A 20,500-nucleotide genomic window follows, 5' to 3' on the forward strand; every position below is an offset into this window, starting at 1 on the left:
AGGAATTCAGTTCCATTTCTGCTGTCTAGAAGCACATCATAGCTGGATAACAAAACTCCAAACTGTAGTAGTTACGGCTTTTGCCTTATACATAAAAAAAAAAAAAATGGAAACAATTTTTCCATTGATTGCATCTGCTTTCTTTTATATCAACCATATTAAATTAACTAATTTCTTAACAGAAAAAAAAATCCAAACAAAAATAACACAATGAAAAGTGCCATACTGTAAATCATTCTAATATATACTGTTACCCATTTCAACATAAACTGGTAACTTACATTTTGTTTAAAATATAAAGTCAGTGCTGTAGCATATCTTTGTTTCTATAAATAATGATTATAGCACAAAGAAGCCCACCTTCCCCAAATAAAAATAACTTAAAAAGCTGTAAAAGAGTCTAATTAAGCTTGGCTTGAAAAAATAGTTTGCTAGGTCTAGTCAAATGCTCCACATTCTGAAGGTACTGTAATTGCTTGCAATTGATAGACAAACACCAAGTTAATAAAACATGAAACAAGGATAAAAAGTGCTGCATATAAACCCCTGATGCACCAAAGATTATTATCAAAGATCACAGATACATCTATTAAATCAAACTGGAAAAATTTCCAGCCAAGGATATAGCTTTAAAAAGGAAATGTTAAAAAAAAGTTTAAATGTAAAGCAATCCCGTGATACTTCCACCATGTGGGGCTATACATACAGATTCCATGATACAGTATTTCACATAAATGGATACTATATAACCTCCTTGCTGAGAAGGAGATCACATGTGCTATTGTAGCAAACCTCCCTCAGCATTTGAGCTGAACAAAAAACTACTAAACACCACAAAGATGCATCATCTTTCAATAACCCAGCTGTGATTTCTCCACTAAAATGGCTGCAGCGAGCTGCTGGGCGTCCGTCATGTGAGGATTCCTTTTCATGACAATTCTCACAAGGTCAGGTGGGAAGATGTTGCACAGGTTGATATAAATCTTTTCTCGGTTATCTTGGTACCTTGGAGGATCCTGTGGCATCCCACAGTACGGTACCCGCCAAGTCGGCTCTTGCTGTTCAGGTAGGCTCTGGAAGGTGAACTGCTCGTAACATGGCTGTGTGGAGTTATCGGGCAAGGAGTAAGTCTGCCGATACCCATACGCATCCATCCCGTAACTTGGCCTGTCCCAGCTTCCCATCCCTTCCTGGCGGGAATAAGGCTTCCTCTGTCTTGAAGGAGAACTGTCGTAGAGGCGAGAATCAGAAATGCTATCTATTCTGGTGGCCACTAGGGACCTGCCTAGGTGTGGTGCCTTAGAGTGTGCCGAGCTAGGCGGAGAGGGGTAATCACCGGGACAGCTGGACCGGGCGCCCACAGCGGGGTGCTGCAGATGCATAGCCAAGTGTGGAAGAGGAGGCTTGTGATGGAACTTTGGTTCTTCGTGACTGTAACTTTGCACTCTGGTTAGGGGGTCGTGGAAATTCTGCAGGAAAGGTTGGGAATTAAGGCGGCTGTGAGGGTGCATGTGTTGACACTTCAGATTCTCTTCTAGCTGCGGGTCGGGAGAGCTGACATAGGACCGGTCATTGTACCCCACATAGGAGTCGCTGCTCCCGCAGCTCATGCTCCCTTCACTGCTGCAGTCAGAAGCTACAGAACTTATTCTATAATCTGTGTCTAATGAGAAACGCCTTTCAGGACTTCGTGGGCCTGAGATACTCAGATTTGAATATGCATTCAGCATGGAATAATATCCAATGTCAACAGGCGAGTCGCATTTTGGATACTGTTCATAAGGCATTGGCGTTCCATGATTTTTGGTTGCCATCATCATTGGAGGATATTGTCCCTGTGGTCTTTGATCCTGAGGTGGGAAATGAACTCCAGATGGAAGGCCATTGCTTAAAGATGTAGTGCTTTGGGGTTTTGCAGTAGAAGTAGCCGGTATACTAACTAAGGAAGGTACAGACCTGGTTTCCAATTTGTTTTTGGTGGGAAGCTTTTCTTCTAGGTCTTGGTAGACTTGAGTCCTTATGCTTGGATCTGATTGCCTCTTTGGAGCACCTCGTTTCACATCAGAAGTGCTATCAGCCTTAGTGCTACAAGGAACACTGTTGCTTTTCACCAGTCCTCCTTCATTTGCAGTTTTGGCTGCTGTATTTCTAGACATGGCACGAAGTTCATCAGCCACTGACCGCTGAGGCTGACTGCCCCTTTCGGGATGGTAATATTTGCACTTGTGTCCATAGGTACACTTCTTTCCTATGAAAAGTAAAATTAATTAGGTAAAGGAATATATCATTAGATTCTAAAAAAAAAAAACCAAACATTCAGTTTGGCACTATTATTTTAACTTGTGAAAGAAAGAAAGGCAGAAACAGGAGATATGCTAGCATTAATATGTTCTTTACTCTTGAGAAATGTTACTTCTCCGTCTACTTACTTCCTTACTGTCAAGTGCAACAAGAAAGTCGGCCAAATGATTAATAATCACTGCCAGAGTTTTTGGCTAATACCCCATATTCTCAACTCATACCTGCCTCTTCCTTTCCAGTAGGACTTAATGATCAGGTAGGAAATTTTGTTTTGAAGAGCAACACGTACTGTTGTAATGTGATAAAACCATGCTCATCTGATCTGTATCTAGATGGAAGAATTCCAAATTTTTATTCACCTGAAAACTAACTTCATGTAGAATTAACTGTGTTTCTTGAACTATGTTTTAATTCAGGGAAATGCGTTTTGAACCAAAATAGGTAAAAATAATTCTTTTTCATGGCTAAGACATTTTCTTAAATTTAATTACAAGCAAAGAACCACATACCATGCCACTCAAAATTATAAATGTTTATTTTTATTAACAAAAGTTTAATAATATATTGTGTTCTAAAGGCATATACTAAATATTCACAAAGAAAGTTACCATATGGACAAGGCTGCTTTTTGTGTTCAGGAACAATAGGTTTCTTCCTCAGAAAATTATCCAGACTGGGGCCGTGTCTGCCAAGAGGGTCGTCAGGAGGCATGAACCTGTCATAGAGATAATAAAAAATGACACCTAAGCAGGAGGTCAGTCATTTAATTCTAAAAACAGAGTACAAAGATTTATTTACTCTAAGGTAGTCTTTTGAAATTTTAATCCAAGTGTTTTGATTCAACATTTATAGAATAAAAATATCAGTACATGAAGTTCACTTTCCTTAATAAAAACAAACTTAAAGCGTTTGAGGCCGAAGTTGTATTTGTTTTAATTCAAGTTAAGTTTGAGTCTAGCATGTTCTAATTAATTCTTCCTTTCTCTCAGTCTTGGGATTTTTGCAAGGATTTTAGAAAACTATTGCAGTGACATTTTAGGAGAGCTTTATAAACATGGGTCTTGTGAGTAGTGGGAGCACTGGGAGTGAGAGGGCAGCTGAGGAAGAGAAGGGAGAGGCGGCGGAATGCTATGGGAAGACAAAGACTTCCCGAATACTTACTGTGCCAGACACTTTACGCACACTGTATTTCCTTCTGTCCTAACAATAATCCCATGAAGCATTAGCTCCATTTAACAGATTAATAAACTTTTCTAATTTAGGTTCAGATGCATTCAGCAATTTTTATCTAACATCACAAGTCGTAGTCAAGATTCAATTATGTCCGATTCCAAAGTCTATTCTCTTCCAGCACATAAGTACTTCTCAGCTGAGATAGAAAAAGTCTTAAGGAAGTAAACTTATCATTTAGGATTGACTGTTCAGTGGAGGAAAAAAGAATTTATGGCATGCATAATGAAAAGAAGTTATGATTGAAGAATTCTACTCCTTGTTATATTACTGTTTGAACTTGAAATATACCCAAGTATTTACCTATAAAACATGTATAATAGAAATAATGTATGAACTCTAACAGGAGTATCAAGATGGCCGAGTAGTAACACTTTGCAAATACAGTGTTTATTATTATAAAAATATGGCAACATTAAACATTAATAAATAGAAGACAAAGTCACTTAATCTCCCAATCTTAAAACAATTATTTTTTCGTGTCTGTGTTGGCTTTAAGTCATTTTCCACATGTACACACCATTTTACATGGCTTTAATCAAACAAAAATATAATTTTATGCTTTGTCTTTTTAACATCTTATCAAAGTATTTTTCTGTATTTAACAGCTTTCATAGTAATTCTGAACAGCTGAATAATATTCCAATAGGAGATGTAGCACACTTAGATTGATTTCTCTAGTGTACATTTAGTTGCCTTTGAATTCTTACAATTATAAATAATATAAAAATGAACATATCTGATCTTTCTTTATTCCTCATTATATATTCCAAGAAATAAGATTATTGGGTTGACAAAGTACACGTTTTTGAGGCTTCTGCTAACCTGTGCCAAATTGTTTATCAGTTCAAATGCATCTTTAATAGCATAACACGAAAATGTTTTTGTGAATTAAATGAGTAAGAAAATATATTCATTTTAGATTTAGTTTGCATTTTTGATTGGCAACAGGTGAACTTTTCCTACATATTTACAAATGACTTTACTTCTCATGAGACATGCTTATTCACGACATTTGTTCATTCATGAACCTGCAGACTCTGATCATGACTAGAGTCTTACACTGGTATAACAACTTTAAAAAATCATGTACAGTCATGTGCTGCATAACATCATTTTGGTCATTAAGATTATAACAGAGATGAAAAATTGCTAGTAATGTCATGCTACAACACATTATTCGTGTTTATGGTGATACTGGTGTAAACAAACCTACTGCACTGCCAGTCTTATAAAGTCTAGCACATAAAATTACACACTATTTCTATAGTAGTGTACAGTAATGTCCTAGGCCTTCACATTTAATCACCACTCACTTGCTGACACCCAGAGCAACTTCTAGTCCTACAAGCTCCATTCATGGTAAGTACCCTAGACAGGAGTACCATTTTTTATATTTTATGTGTATTTTTACTGTACCTTGTCAGTGTTTAGGTATGTTCAGATACACAAATACTCACTAGTATATTACAATTGCCTACATCAGTCATTACAGTAACATGCTGCACAGGTTTGCAGCCGAGGAGCAATAGGCCATACCGTATGGACTAGGTGTGCAGTAGGCTGGACCATGCAGGTTTGTGTAAATGCACTCTATGATGTTCACACAACAACAAAACTGCCTAAGGATGCATTTCTCAGAATTTATCCTCGTCGTTAAGCGACACATGACTGTATTTAGTAAGTTACCAATGTTCTAAATTGATTTTGAAAGGCAGTTTTTTGAAGGTGAAGATGGGAATTCTCTCTCTTTCAGTTAATATAGGTTCCTCGGAAAGAGTCTTGAAGACATCTTCTGCCTCAGGTGCTCTGCCAGTGACTTACAGGGAAGGGCAGGGGTCTGCCACACACCTAGGGCCTCCTGTAGCACCATTCGACAGTTTTTCTGACTCTCATTGAAAATTAGTGGGGAAATCAGTTGTTGGAAAAAATTTGTCTTAGGTCTGGTCAGTGGCAAAAAGAGAAGGATTCTGTAGCAGCCGCCAGGGATAGTTAACCTCTTCAGGGAAGCAATATCACTGGCAAGTGAATGGTTTTACTTACTTGTCATTAACAAATGAATACATTAATAATCGCTCATCTATGAACTTCTTCCATTCTGGTTTTTCATTGGCCAAATCCCTGTAGTTATCATTGGACACAATTATACCATCTGACTCAAAAGCCAGCTTCACGATGAACCTGTCGTCATAGCACACCACTCGCCTCCCCTGGACGCGTCGAGATGGCGTGAACACCAGGATTTTCTCCTTCTCTAATTTACGTAAAATTTCTTGATCTGAAAGAATAAGGGTAGAATTTCAGAAATAAATACATACCAAACACACATGACAACTTTCATACAATGTGACCTTACATAACGTGAACTGGATATATGTAATCATTTAATCAGGGATTATGATTTATGGTTTATAAATGTGCATAATTTATAACTCCTAATAACATTTTTCTACAGGAATTTCAATAATAAAGGGTTTAAAAATAGTTAAAAAAAATAAACAGAATAAAACAAACATGACTGAGCAAATTCTGATTTTCATTAAATGAAGCTTTTGCTTAAGAGCTGGAGCCACCAGAATGACCACGATGAACACAGTGTCTTCCACACCCCTACAACAATGCCATTCTAACAAAGCAGCTGTGTGGGGCTCAGGAGTGAGCAGCAGAATTTTTCCTCCCAAGTTTGTTTGTGAGTTTTGTAGTTATTTTCTTCTAACTAGTGGATGTGATGGGGGGAGAGTTTGAAAAGAAGTAGTCAAGGTAGCAAAGGGAAAAATCTTCAAATGCAGAAAGTTCAAAGAAAACGGAGGCAGTGAGGTCCGAGTGGTGTTATGGATGTGGCTACTATACCTAGGAAGCACGTGGTAACAAACACCAGCATGCCTGTGGGGTGGGACTGAGCAAGAGATCAGAGGTCATTACGTGGAGAAAACAGCCATAGATAGACAAAGGATAGGTAGAATGCTCATCTTTGTCTTTGGTGGGCATACTCTTACAGCACTTTGTAACTCTGATTTGCTTTGTGGTTTGAAAAACAGGTGCTAGAGTTTGTATTTTGATTAATGATAAAAATTCTCTTTAAAGCATTCCTTCCTCCTACTTTTGCTCCTCTATCCCCTATTTTCCCACCATTGTAAATTCTGGCATAGAGTTCCAGTTACCTAAAGATGTCATGATTTTTTTTTAAAAAGCTCACTACTTCTGAGTGCTTACTAACTAGAGTTACTAATATTTTTTTTTCAATCCATTTCTTCAACAGACAATTACTACATGCCTCCTCTGTGGTATGCATTGTGCTAGGTGTCAGGGGCCACCAAGATTAAGAATGACCTTTCCTCAAAGCGGCCTCAGTCTTACTGCATTGGACAAACACGTAAGCTGGGTGAGCAAGGGCTATAACTGGCAGAGCAGAAGTATGAGCTGGGTGTGCAGGAAGAGGGAATGGAAGAGTGATGTGGCTCAGCTCAACTTCTAGCATACGGACTGATGATGCTCCTGACAAAGCAGGCCCTTAGGACCAGAACACTGGTTTAGAAAAGCAACAGAGCACGAGTGGAAGAAATGTGGGTGTTAGAATCAGCAAATCATGGATAAATATCAGGTTCCGCCACTTTCCACATCTGGTAATCATAATCTTGTTGAGCCTGTTTCTTCGAGTCCTCAAATGTAGTTGATAGGGTATGAGAAATAACTGGGTTAGCCAGTAAAAAAGCACCTAGCGCAGTGCTTGCAAGCTCTCAATAAACAACTCTCAGGCCGGGTGTGGTGGCTCACGCCTGTAATCCTAGCACTCCGGGAGGCCGAGGCGGGCGGATCGCTAGAGGTCAGGAGTTCAAGACCAGCCTGAGCAAGAGCGAGACCCTGTCTCTACTAAAAATATAAAGAAATTATCTGGCCAACTAACATATATATAGAAAAAAAATTAGACAGGCATGGTGGCGCATGCCTGTAGTCCCAGCTACCCAGGAGGCTGAGGCAGGAGGATCCCTTGAGCCCAGGAGTTTGAGGTTGCTGTGAGCTAGGCTGACGCCACGGCACTCACTCTAGCCTGGGCAACAAAGCGAGATTCTGTCTCAAAAAAAAAAAAAAAAAAAAACCTCTCAAAAAGTTTTCTATTCCTACCATTTTGCCACTTATTGTGCTCTTTAATTTTGTTTCATAGATGTAATTACTGATTTCTTTTAAAAATCAGAGAAAACCAATATAAAATCAAAACCCTAGTCTCTAGTAAAGGCTTTGTCATATTGTAATTTTGTGTGCATCCCTGATAAACATTGTGGGGTCAGGCATCCTGTGTCATTTATCTTCATATCCATCAGCACCCAGCCCCTGAGGCACATCGGTAGATGCTGAATGGATGTCTATGGAATGAATAAATGAACTGCTTAAAGATAAACACTCTGGAGTCTTCCAGTTTATTCATGAATAATCTATGGTACTTTATTATTTGTGAGGGTGTTTGCTCATATATGCTATGCCTTGATCCTCTCCAAAGTGACAGGTGGATTAAGTGTGGTGGCCTAACAGTAATCATCATCTTGCTTAATTTGCATTTCTTTAACTGCTAATGAGGTTGAAAGGACACTAGTTAGGGTGACATATAAATAATCCTAACTTAAATAAATAATGGGTGCAGTAAAACGAGTAAATTAACTGAATCTCTAGTTCCTGGCACAGTACTTGATACATAGCTAGTGTTTATTAATATTTGTTAAATAAATGGAAGACTGGCAAAAGCACTAGTCTGAATCTATGGCACTGACAACTTTAAAATATTTCTTATCAAGTTTCTGTTTTGGTGCAGTGAAAGGGTACTGGACTATTCAATTTACCAGGTATCATCTGGTTGAGGGTTTTAGTCAAGAGAATTATTACCCTGGGACAATAACATCTAAAGGCCTCTGACATTAGTTCTAGCATTTTACAAAATAAACTGCATACGGAGACAAAATAAACTAAACTCAGCCACACTTCACAGTGTGTATTATCACTTTCCTTTATTCTTGCTCTCATATTCCTTTCATGCACAAGAAGCTTTCAAGTCCTTTACATACTTAAATACTATTTTATCTTTTTTCGTTTACTTTATCTCCCCTACAATTATCAAAGTATTGTAAGTTCCCTGCAGAAAATTAGAACAGAAAAAGTACAAAGAAGAAGGGAGAAATAAAGACCTCATAAAGCCACAACTCAGAGGCAATTACTATTAACATTTTGGCATATTCCCTTCTAGTCATTTTCTGTGTATTTTGTTCTTTCCGTTGTTGAGATATATATATCTCATATATACATAATATATATATAAAACATACATAATATATATGCATGTCTACGTGTGTGTATATACGCACACAATAATAAAACCTGTCTTTTATGTAAAAGAGCATTTTCTCCGATAATTAAAAATTCTGCCTAAATAGTTTAAGGCATATTTATCATATCAATACATCCTGATTTACTGAACCATTCTTCTAATGAATGTACACTTTGTTTCCATTTTTTTTCTATTCTAAATAATAATATTGCACTAAACATCTCTGGTCAAAAATATTCACCTATATTTCTGCTCATTTTCTTGGGACTATTCCTAGAAGAGGAACCAGTAGATCCAAGAGTATTAACATTTTAAGACCAACTGTTTTCTTGACAGGTTGTAACAATTTTGACAGCAGTGTATGAGTAACCCCCTCAGGGCATTGAGTATTGTCAATTTTGTAATCTACTAACCTGATGGGTGAAAAATAACAGTTGTTTAGATTTGCATTTAATTACGAATGAGGCTGCACTTTTTCCCTACTTATTTGACACTTATATTTTGGAAGTTGTCTATTCCTATCCTTTTACCATTTATATACTGGAGAAAGCTTTGTGTTTGTTTTATCATCTGAGATCTTTATGTTAAGGACATAGATTCTTTATTTGTTGCATATTTTTCTTAGGCAACTGGTAGATTTTCATTTTTAACGAAGTTTCCCAAAATGCAGAAGCTTAAATTTTGATGTAATCATATCTGTCTTTTCCTTTGTAATTTTTTCTAAAATTTTTAAATTTAGAAAGGTCTTCCCCCATTCAAAGACTATTTGTAGTCTTTAGCGGTTTGAGTTTTGACAATAATTCTCCAACTATCTGGAATTTATCATTATATGGTATAAGATAAGGATCTAAACAAGTATACTTTTTCAAAAGCGTTACCCAATATTTTGGTACTACTGGTTGAATTATATATACCTGTCTGCTTTACAGTTTATATAGGCTAGGTTCTGAGTCCATGGCTTAGGACTCACCATTACTTGCCTATTCATTCTTGTGCTAAATTAACAATGATTTAATAATTTATATCTATAATTATATTTATAAATTATTATATAATTATATATACAAATATATAATTTACAATATTAATAACTTATAAATATTTTATTGGGATCAGGCCATTTCCTTCTACTTGACTAATAGCATACCGCGGGGGCTTATAAATCTTTTCTGAACTGTCATTAGCGTCTGACTGCCACCCAATCTTTTTTATTTTATTTTATTTAGAATATTACAGGGGTACAAACATTTTGATTACATAAATTGCTTTTGTACCATTTGAGTCAAAGTTATAAGTGTGCCCATCCCCCAGTGTGCATTGTACCCGTTAGGTGTGAATTTACCCATCCCTCTCCCCCACACCCGCTTGATTTCTGATGAGTGTTATTTCCATATGTACACATGAGTGTTGATCGATTAGTTCCAATTTAATGGTGAGTACATGTGGTGTTTGTTTTTCCACTCTTGTGACATTTCACTTAGAAGAATGGTCTCCAGTTCTATCCAGGTTAATACAAGAGGTATTAGTTCCACCTAGTCTAATTTCATATAGCATGAGAAAACTAGAGTTCAAAGAGGTTCATTGCGTTGCTCATAGTCTTCATGGCTAGTGAATGGCAAAGCCAGAATTTGAATTTAGGTCTCTTGACTCTCTCATGTCTCTAAAGGTCAGAATTTTACAAAATTTCAAGTCAAAGTTTCCACAAAAGTGATAAAAAAAAAAAACTGGTTTATATAGCAAGGATTAATGTTTAGTTAACATAATAATATAGTTTTCAAAGTCAAAAACAACTTTCACATTCCACTCAAAAGAATGTGGTAGTCAAACAGATTGAGTAAACAGAAACAGATTCTGAATACTTGACAGTGCAGATATCTGCACAGGTGTTACAAGAAAGTTAAGAACAAACAGCAATGAACTTACCTGTGATGAGAGCATCAGGCCGGGATTGTTCTTTTCTCCAAGCAGGAACAAAGACTGTAACGTCTTTGTGGCCTCTTTCCAAAAACCAATCCACTGCTAATTTTATTCCTCGGCAGGAAAATACTTCTTTGTTTCCATGGCTGAAAGATTATTTTAGGATACTTAAAACACACAAAAAAACTAAATTCAATTTAATTAACTCAAGTTTATAAACAGAAATGATCACATAATTACTAGAGTAATAAGCGATGTCTAATTTAAGATGGAGCTATAGAGCTCGGAGAAACATTATGATAACTTAGTTGAAAATCAAGATCTGTGTGGAAAAAAATAAGAAAATTGAGATGATTATTTTGTAGGGAAAAAGAAAAGTGAGTTTTCAAATGTAAAGTTGTAAAGGTTAACTAATCAGAAAGATACAAGCTCTTTTTGATCAGGTTGCAGGGGGAAAAAGAAAGGGCTTTAACCATAGCAAGAGTAATTTTAGTCAAATGTAAAGAAGTCACAGAGAAAAAAATCTGTAAAAATAGTGGGATGGAATACTTCTGAGTTTCTAAAAACTTCCTTCTCAAGAGTTCTTATCCATGTATTTCAATCAAATGACTAAGTAATGCACTAAATTTATTAGGTGGCCAATGTAAAGCAACATACTACACTCTCACTGAAAGGAAAAACATGCTCACAATGCTTAATCTCATACAAGAAACACTTTCCATATCCTGCAGTGAAAAGACACCTAGTTTCTGTTCTACAATATTGTGTTGGACAAGGATTAATGATGACAAAAGGGCATTCAAAATTGGATTAGCGGTCTTAGTGCTTAAAAGAAAATGCCCAACTAAGAGTGTAGTCATTCAATAAGTATTTATCTAGCCCTAGGCTCTGCTTGTACACTTTAACCTAATAATTCAAATACCCCCAGTTAGAATGGCTTTTATTAAAAAGTCCAAAAACAACAGATGCTGGCATGGATGCAGAGAGAAAGGAATGCTTACACACTGATGGTGGGATTGCAAATTAGTACAACCTCTATGGGAAAACAGTATGGAGATTCCTCAAACAAATAAAAGTAGACCTACCATTTGATCCAGCAATCCCACTACTGTGTATTTTCCCAAAGGAAACAAAGTCATTTTATCAAAAAGACACCTGCACATGAATGTTTATTGCAGCACAATTCATAATTGCAAAGATGTAGAATCAACTCGAATGCCCATCAACTCATGAGTGGATTAACAAAATGCAGTACATGTATACACGGTGGAATACTACTCAGCTACGAAGAAGGATGACTTAATGCCTTTTGCAACAATATGGATGGAACTTGAGACCATTATCCTAAGTGAAGTATCTACAGAATAGAAAAACAAACATCACATCTACTATTAAATTGGAACTAACCGATGAGCACACATGTGCATAGGGGGAAGTATAACTCAATGGAAATCAATCGGCGGGGGGTGGGTAGGGAGAAGGAGAAGATGGGCAAAAACCTACCTAATGGGTACAACGAACTCTATCTGGGTGATGAGCACACTTATAACCCTGACTCAAGCATTAAAAAAGTGATCCTTGGCCGGGCGCGGTGGCTCACGCCTGTAAGCCTAGCACTCTGGGAGGCCGAGGTGGGTGGATCGCTCGAGGTCAGGAGCTCGAGACCAGCCTGAGCAAGAGCGAGACCGTCTCTACTAAAAATAGAAAGAAATTATCTGGCCAACTAAAATATATATATACAAAAAATTAGCCGGGCATGGTGGCATATGCCTGTAGTCCCAGCTACTCGGGAGGCTGAGGCAGTAGGATTGCTTAAGCCCAGGAGTTTGAGGTTGCTGTGAGCTAGGCTGACGCCACGGCACTCACTGTAGCCCGGGTAACAAAGCGAGACTCTGTCTCAAAAAAAAAAAAAAAAAAAAAAAGTGATCCTTGTAACAAAAAAACATTTGTATCCCCATAATACTTTAAAATAAAATTAAAAAACCTTATTCAAAAGTTATTCTGCTTTGAATACTTATGTTCTTTTATAGTTTGAGCTCTGAAGGCTCCATTTGTTATCTATAATGGAGATAGATATTTTTTCTTCTTGGTACTAAGGAGGGCTGAATGAAATAATGTAGGTAAATGCTTTGTTAACTTTAGCATAAATCAAACATTAGGCATATCAATATGCTGTTCTAGGGTCCCCTGGGAAGCACTAGAACCATATAATGCTAATAATTTTTAGTACAAAACAGAAATAAATCAGTTTGCTTTGTACATGTTGAAGGCCCCAAATACAAACACAGAGCCTATTTATGGTTCCACAGACCTGTCTTAATGGTCCAGGGCAAGATTAGAGGTGAAATCAGATGCACTAGAAGTTTCACAAAGTGGGATAAGGAAAGGGAGAATTTGAGGTCATTTTCTAGGTAAGAAGGGCTATTTAATAGCCTGGGCAATGCCCCAGTAAAAGGAAAATACTGAAATTTAATCAGTTTTCAGAAAAACTGTAGAAAACGGTATCTCTGGAGAGAACATATATACCATGTATTCCTAAATACAAAAACTCAACTTGCTAAAACTGTACTATATTTTTACTTCGCATTAATACTTTGAAATCTATTGTATTATGCTTTGCTAGTAAACTAATAATATTTGGTTTACTGAAAGTTGAGCACTTAATTGCTTCTGTCTCTAAAGACAGGCCTGCATAAGCATTTCCTTCCTGGTGATTTCATTTGGTAAAGGTAACTGTCACATCACTCACTCTAGAAAGATAAGATTCCATCTCCTAATTAAAGAACCTTCACTTTCATAAAATGTGTATAAACAGCAAACCACTTACAATCATGGGACAATGATTCTGTAGATGCTAAAACAGGATATTGGACCATGCAATTCTGATAATAAGGGTTGTTCTCATTATCCTCTCCCTCCACAAAGCCTCATAGGGAGAAAACAAGGACAAGGCTGAAAAGTGGCACACTGTGAATGGTAAATAGAAACATATAAAGAGCCTGAGTTCCTAAGCAGATGGACCCACATCTATCTCCAATCTTGTTATCTGAGAAAAAAAGAATCCTCCATTTGTTTAAGCAATTGTAGTCAAGTTTTCTGTTATTTGCAGCTGAACGCATCCTTAATTGCTATACCTGGCAACCCAGAAAACAAAAGAAAACTGGCACATCTCTATTAATACCAGGAAAAAGAATATATTTTAAGGCAAAGTCATTATTAGGGATAAAAAAGTTATTACATAATAGTAAAAAGGGAACAATTCATAGAAAGCTATAGTGATTTTAAACTCAGTCTCCGTATTAGTTATGCAAAAGATCACAGGATTACTAGGAGAAATAAACAAATCTACAACCATACTAATTGACAGAAGAAGTAGAAAACATTTAATAAAATAAATGATTTAAACAATCAATAACAAGCTTGATCTAATGGACATATACAAATCCTGCACAAAATTAAAGGGAAAAATATTTTCAAAACCACATGGAACTTTGTAAAATTGGTATGGACTAGGCCATAGAACAGATTTCAACAGATATTAGGAATCTGAACCATACACACAATATTTTTTGACCAAAATCTATTATTACATTGCTGATATGAGGTTCTTGTTCAAAATTTAGTGTTGCTACACAAGCAAAATCAATTTATAATTTTAATTTAAAAAGATCCAATTTGTAACAGCAACAAAAACTAAATCTTTTAAAAAAGATATGCAAGAGCTTTATAGAGAAAATTAAAATTGAAAACATGTATTAAAGAGAAGACCTAAGCAAAAGGAAAAATATACCATTTTTAATGGATAGTAAGACTCAATTTATAAAGATGGCAACAGTTCCCTAATCTGTAAGTGCACTGCAATTAATCTGTAAGTGCACTGCAATTCCAATCAAATTCCTCAAAAGCTTTTTCATGGAACTTGGGAAGCTGATCCTAAAATTAATATGGAAAAATAAAAGGCAAGAATAAAGTGACATTACAACTCAACGAGGAAAAGATGGACTATATTCAACAAATGGTGCTAGGGCAATTGGTTATTTATAGGAAAAAAGTAAAATTGCATTTTTATCTCACACTATATACAAAAAATAAATTGTAGACAGATCAAAGATTTAAATATGAAAAGAAAAATTTTAAAACTTTTAGAAGAAATTATAGGAGACATTTTACATCAGGATAGGGAAATATTTAAGACACGGAACTACATGCTATCAAGGCACAGACTGATATATTTGAGCACATTAAAGTTCTTTATGCAAAAAGACTTCATGACAAAAATAATGTCATAGACTAGGAGAAGATATTTGCAACATATAAAACCAATCAAGAAGTTAGGAAAGGGGGACAGGCGGTACATGGGCAACGTATGTAACCTGAAATTCTGTATCCCCCATAATAAGATGAAATAAAAAAAAAAAAAGAAGTTAGGAAAGTACTCTTATATATCAAAAAGTGTAGCCAGTTTTTTTTTTTAAGGCAAAAGATATGAACAATCAATTCACAGAAGAGGAAACTCAAATGACCAATGAACATATGAAAAGATGCTCAATGGTAGAGAAATGCAAATTAAAGCCAAAATGAGACACTACTTCACACTCATCAGATTGGTAAAAATAAAGTCTGCAAACACCAGATGTTGCCAAGAATATGTGAAAGTAGGAACTCATACATTATAGGTGGGAGTGTAAATTGGTATAACTATTTGGGAGAGCAATTTGGCAATACTTTATAAAGTTGAAGGCGTGCTTTCTCTAAAACATAGTAATTCTGCATCCAGGTACAGTAAAACCCCATAGGAACTTGAAATTATTTAATGCAATTAACAATAGGCTTTCATCCTCTCCTCAGCTTTAGATCACAAATGGGGGCAGGCTAATGTTCTTCCCTTCTGCATGGAGAAGGAAAGGCATGTGCAGGGGGAGTCCCTGAATCACCAGGACTTTCCCAGCCAATCTATCCATAATCAGGCCAAAAAATGAACACCAACTAGGAAATCCCTAGAATGGCTGCTGTTGTCTTGGTTGTTCCTGCAAGCCACCAAGACTCAGAATCATCCCTAGTAATATTTAAACCTGAGCAGGCAAGTACCAGGTGGCTCCAAACTGTGGTGGGACTTGGACAGACTACGAGAGGTTTTAGGAGAGTAAACTTAATCTAACCTTACTCAGGCACATTGAAGGATGTGACTAATCTTATGTGCTAGACAGAATGTACGGGGGTAACTGCAGGAGGCACTGACAAAGAATTATAAAATCAGAGTTAGCCTGATAAGAAATTGTGAAAAACAGGACACCAGATAAGGGCAACATAGCTACTAATGCAAATGAATAGTTGACTATTTACTGAAAAAGGACTGTATCTTTAATTTCTTATATATAAACAGAGAATACATTCACCATAGCTTTGTAGCCACTCATTATCTGCGTGTATTCAGGGTTTTTTTTTTTTTTTGCTCAGTAGTAAAAGGCTAATTCCATATTTATGGATTAGCATGTTCCTTTGGGTCTCAATTTCTTTGTCATCGCAACAATTTGGCAATAAGGATGATTGGTATACCCTGAATGAGTCCTTTTGCTCAGTGAATTTGTTGGAGGATTTGTGGTCATCTTTGATTAGGTAACAGTCCCTGAATGTTTACTAAAAAGTCTCCCTCCAACTACTTTGGCTCAGTGGGATTGAGTTCCCAGGGAAAATTCCAACCCTCACTACAAATTTTGAGTTACTGTTGAGCAAAATGGGTAACATGGGCTTGAAGGTCCCATTTGATTTGCTCCTGACTTCACTGATAGAAAAATATGAGAAGCCCAGAAATGTTGTCAGTAGGTCTCTTTCTTAAAAATAAAAGTCTATTTCACTCCATTACATTTGGAATAGGTATACTTATAAAAATCTTGCTTTGCAATGGTCAAAGGAAGGTTCATTTAAAGTAGATAGATAGGTATATTTACAGAGATTCTTGAAAAACTCCACTCAAAATAAAAGGATTCTTGGTATCCTTGTATCTCAGAAAATAAAAGAATGCAGGAGCTGGATGACCACAACAGGTGAATTAAGAAACTGGAGGAAAAGATTAAGTAACTGAAAGCTTCTTTCTCTTTCTCCAGGTTCTTGACCCTTCTCTGTTGTTGCTCCTGCTTTTTCTACTTCCCATTACCCTTCTTTGCCTCAATCTGGGACCTAGAAGAGTGGGGCAATGATCTTTTGGATGGATGGATGGTTCCTAATGGCTGCAGGATCTGGGGATAACTTCCCCTTGGAAAGGGGACAATTGCTAACCTTATTAGAATATTCTACTGTGGATTCCATCTCCCAAACTTCCCTGAACTGAACAGCCAAAACACAGTTAAGGAAGCAGGAATGATGAAGAGGAAGGAACAAAGAATCTGCGAATTTGGATAAAGAGACTGTCCTAGAATTAAGGCAGTAGGTTGGCAAGTGGCTGCCCTGGTAACTTGGATGAGAGGGGAAACAAAAGGAGTCAGGATAATAAACAGCAAAATGAGACTAAAACTACAGTGCCACACTAACCAACTTATTTTTCGTTTCAGTGTAAAGAAAATCAGCTCTACCCCTTTGGTGCTCCAGTGACTCAAATGCCTTTTATAATAAGTGATCCAGAACTGCCGGGCACATCCGAGATGCTGAAAGTGCATATTCCCTTTTTCCCCAGCTGATTTTACTCACCTTAAGAGTTATTTTCCAGTGCTCTGAAAAGATCTGGAAAAATTTGCCAAGGTGCTCTGCAGCAAGTTTTCAGTCTACCGTCCTGTGTGCGAGGACATATGCAGGCTTCTGCATGAAATGCTGCCTCTGGCTGATTCTGCTTGACTAGAACAGGTATGACAGGGGCAAATTACAAGTAGCCCCCCTCATAAGGGAATGCCAGGAAGCTGACCACCTCCTCACACAACTCAGGCTTCTCCTGGAGCCTTGGGCACCCATTGTGTGCACTGCTGATGGCAGGGGCAACCTTTCCACAGCGGGTAACCTGGGGGAAGCTGCAATGCTGCTGCTGGATGCGTGCCCTGTTGATTTTTACCAGTGGTTCACTGAGGCGTTTTCTAAATTAACCAGGACAGATTTAGGGGCAGATCAGAATAGACCCTTAGTCCTTTTCACTTTTATGGCAGCCTTATTATTGGGAATTCAAGCATGAGTTAGAGAAAATGTATTTGCATGGTAAGGACAGACAGGTTTCTCAGGTATTGGCAACAGCAACCCAGGTTTGGAAAAAAAAAAAAAAAATGGAGAAAGATACAGAAGACAAAGAAACTTATTATCTGCCCAGTTAGAATTATTTACAAAGGGAGCAAATCCCTTCCTGGGACAACCAGCAGATAAGAGAAGACCCCTAGAGAAAAGCCAATGGGCCACTACTGCAAGAAGTCAGGACATTGAAAAGGGGATGCAGGAGAGACTGAGGAAGATGCAAGGGATGCAACCAACCCACCTATAAAGCTTGACTGGCAGCTCCAGACATTCTTCCCCTCAGGAAATCAGAGAGGAAATAACTGGCAAATGGTGCAAACTAATGAGCAAAATTGTCATAATGGAAAAGCCTCAGTACTGGGAATGGGAGAACCTCATATGTTTGCAGGGCTTCTTGCTTTAATCTTTTCCAGTCCTGTTATGTAGAGATTAAAGCTAGGAATTCTGCAATTTCTTTCTTGTTTTATTCTGACCTAGAAAAATAAATTGTGGGTTTCTCTTGACAATCTTCTACTTTTTCTTTCTCCTCTGAGAGTCCTGAGCAAATAGATTCCTCTGTCAGAGGAACACACCTCTCTTGTTTCTTAATGCTGTCAATTTGTTGGGAAGGTACCTGCTGTGTAAACTAAGGGTTACCATATTCTGTACTCTAAGTAGAGTATTTTTGAAGCTTCTGGGGGACAAATCACCCGACGTGGTAAATACGTGCTCATTTATACCGATAGTAAGTATATATTGGGGGGTCTTCCATGCTATGGGCCAACTTTCGAAGAATAGAGGCTTTCTAATCAATGGCAAATAAAATATCACATGGCAAACGAACTGCTGATTTATTAAAGTCATTGAAATTTCCCCAACAAATTTCTATAATTTTTTCAGAGCTTATAGCAGACAATAAGATGAAATTAATTTGCAGACCAAGCTGTGAAAAGGACTACTAAGGTTTGGACTGGGTTAACTGAAGTCCCATTATTTCCATCCAGGGATGCCTACTCACAGTTTCACACAAATGCAACTCCCTATGAACTAGAAAATTGGAAACCCAGGAGAGCTAAAAGGAACACAAATTATCTTGATACACAAACATATTCTTCATAAGACTTTCACTACCATAACTTTTCATTATTCTGTAAGTTCACTCTGTCACACAGGTCTATCAAGAGTATCTTTAATTTACTCATATTTATTATAGCAATATATCTGAAAAGCACATAAGTTCTACTTTTCTGTACTCAACGGAGGGCATTTCCATAAGAAGTCAAAATAATGTGATGCATACTATATCCTATAACACCATATATAATTGCCACTGGAGAATTAAAGTATACTTGCTTAATTAATGCCATTAAACTAGCCATTTGTGATGGTAAATAGACTATTAAGGTATATTTTGTAACACAGAGAAAAAGTCAGAGGACCAGATATTTTAATGTGATTTGCCCTAATTGGGGACCTAGAAGAAGGGGATGATGGGCCAACCACTCCATCTGCCATATCTAAAAAACATAATTTCACATATTACATTTTCTTCAGGTGTATATAGCAATACCATTAACTAGGCTAACAACAGAACAGGAAGGGCTATTTTAGAAATATAACTGTTATCTTCTAGTGATAGACATGAGGAGCAATTGAAAAACATGGAGAAATCTACAAAGGGAATGAAGGCATCTATTAAAGGAGACTGCCTCTTTTTAATACTATATATGGCATTGAAGGAAAAAAACCAAAGGTGTCTCTTTTCAACTATCTTTTTATTTCTAAAATTTGATTTTACTACAGTTTGCATATTATATAATTAATGCTTATAAAGCACCTTGGAAATTAGAGGTGATTTTTCTTCATTTTCTAAAATTTGTATAGTAAGTGTATTGCTCATATGATCAAAGAAAAACTACCCTTAAAAAGTCTTTCAAAAAGGATTAAAATCTAATTATAAAAATTGTACTTAGAATGGCACAGTTTAGAACTCCAAATAGAGATGGCTTTTCAAGAGTAGGCTGATATAGTGAAAATAACACAGCCTCTGGAATTAGACATGAGTTTCAGTCTTCGCCACTTTTCTGTATGACCTTGGGCAAGTTTTTATTGTGAACCTGAATTTCTCATATTTAAAATGGGGAAAACCTACCTTATAGGATTGTGAGAACTGAACAAGGTAATATATATAAAAAACCTAGCAAAGCGCCTGACATGTAGAAGATTCAATAAATATTAGTTCCTTTACTTTTGTATGTCTCCTTAGTTCTCATGTTTAGGAAATAGAAAAAAAGCTTGCCTGTGAATGTAAATGGAACCAGTAAAGTAAATCTTTATTTAATAGCTTTAGTCTCATCATAAACAGTAAACTGACTTTTAGAGCAATATGTTTGGTATGTAGAGATCACTAACAGGTTTTAGTTTTAAAAAGAAACCGAAAGAAGATTAATGTTATCAGGAGACTCAAAAAGCCAACCAACTGCTTTTTATAATCCTCTATATATCATCTTGTATTTAAATAAATAACTTGACCTGTAAGTTTGCTATATT

General features: G+C 36.7%; 1 protein-coding gene across 1 annotated transcript in view; it reads right to left on the reverse strand.

The window, feature by feature from the left end:
- Positions 1-735: 735 nt before the first annotated feature.
- Positions 736-20,500, reverse strand: part of ZC3H12C (zinc finger CCCH-type containing 12C) — a 30,765-nt gene continuing 11,000 nt past the window's right edge. The window contains exons 3-6 of the mRNA XM_069468965.1: positions 10,769-10,908; positions 5,575-5,809; positions 2,910-3,016; positions 736-2,248 (exon numbers count right to left, since the gene is read on the reverse strand). Coding sequence (XP_069325066.1) covers positions 852-2,248; positions 2,910-3,016; positions 5,575-5,809; positions 10,769-10,908 — 1,879 coding nt within the window. The 3' untranslated portion in view covers positions 736-851. The remainder of the gene's footprint in view (positions 2,249-2,909; positions 3,017-5,574; positions 5,810-10,768; positions 10,909-20,500) is intronic.

This window comes from Eulemur rufifrons, chromosome 6 (assembly GCF_041146395.1).
Source record: "Eulemur rufifrons isolate Redbay chromosome 6, OSU_ERuf_1, whole genome shotgun sequence".
Lineage (NCBI taxonomy): Eukaryota > Metazoa > Chordata > Mammalia > Primates > Lemuridae > Eulemur > Eulemur rufifrons.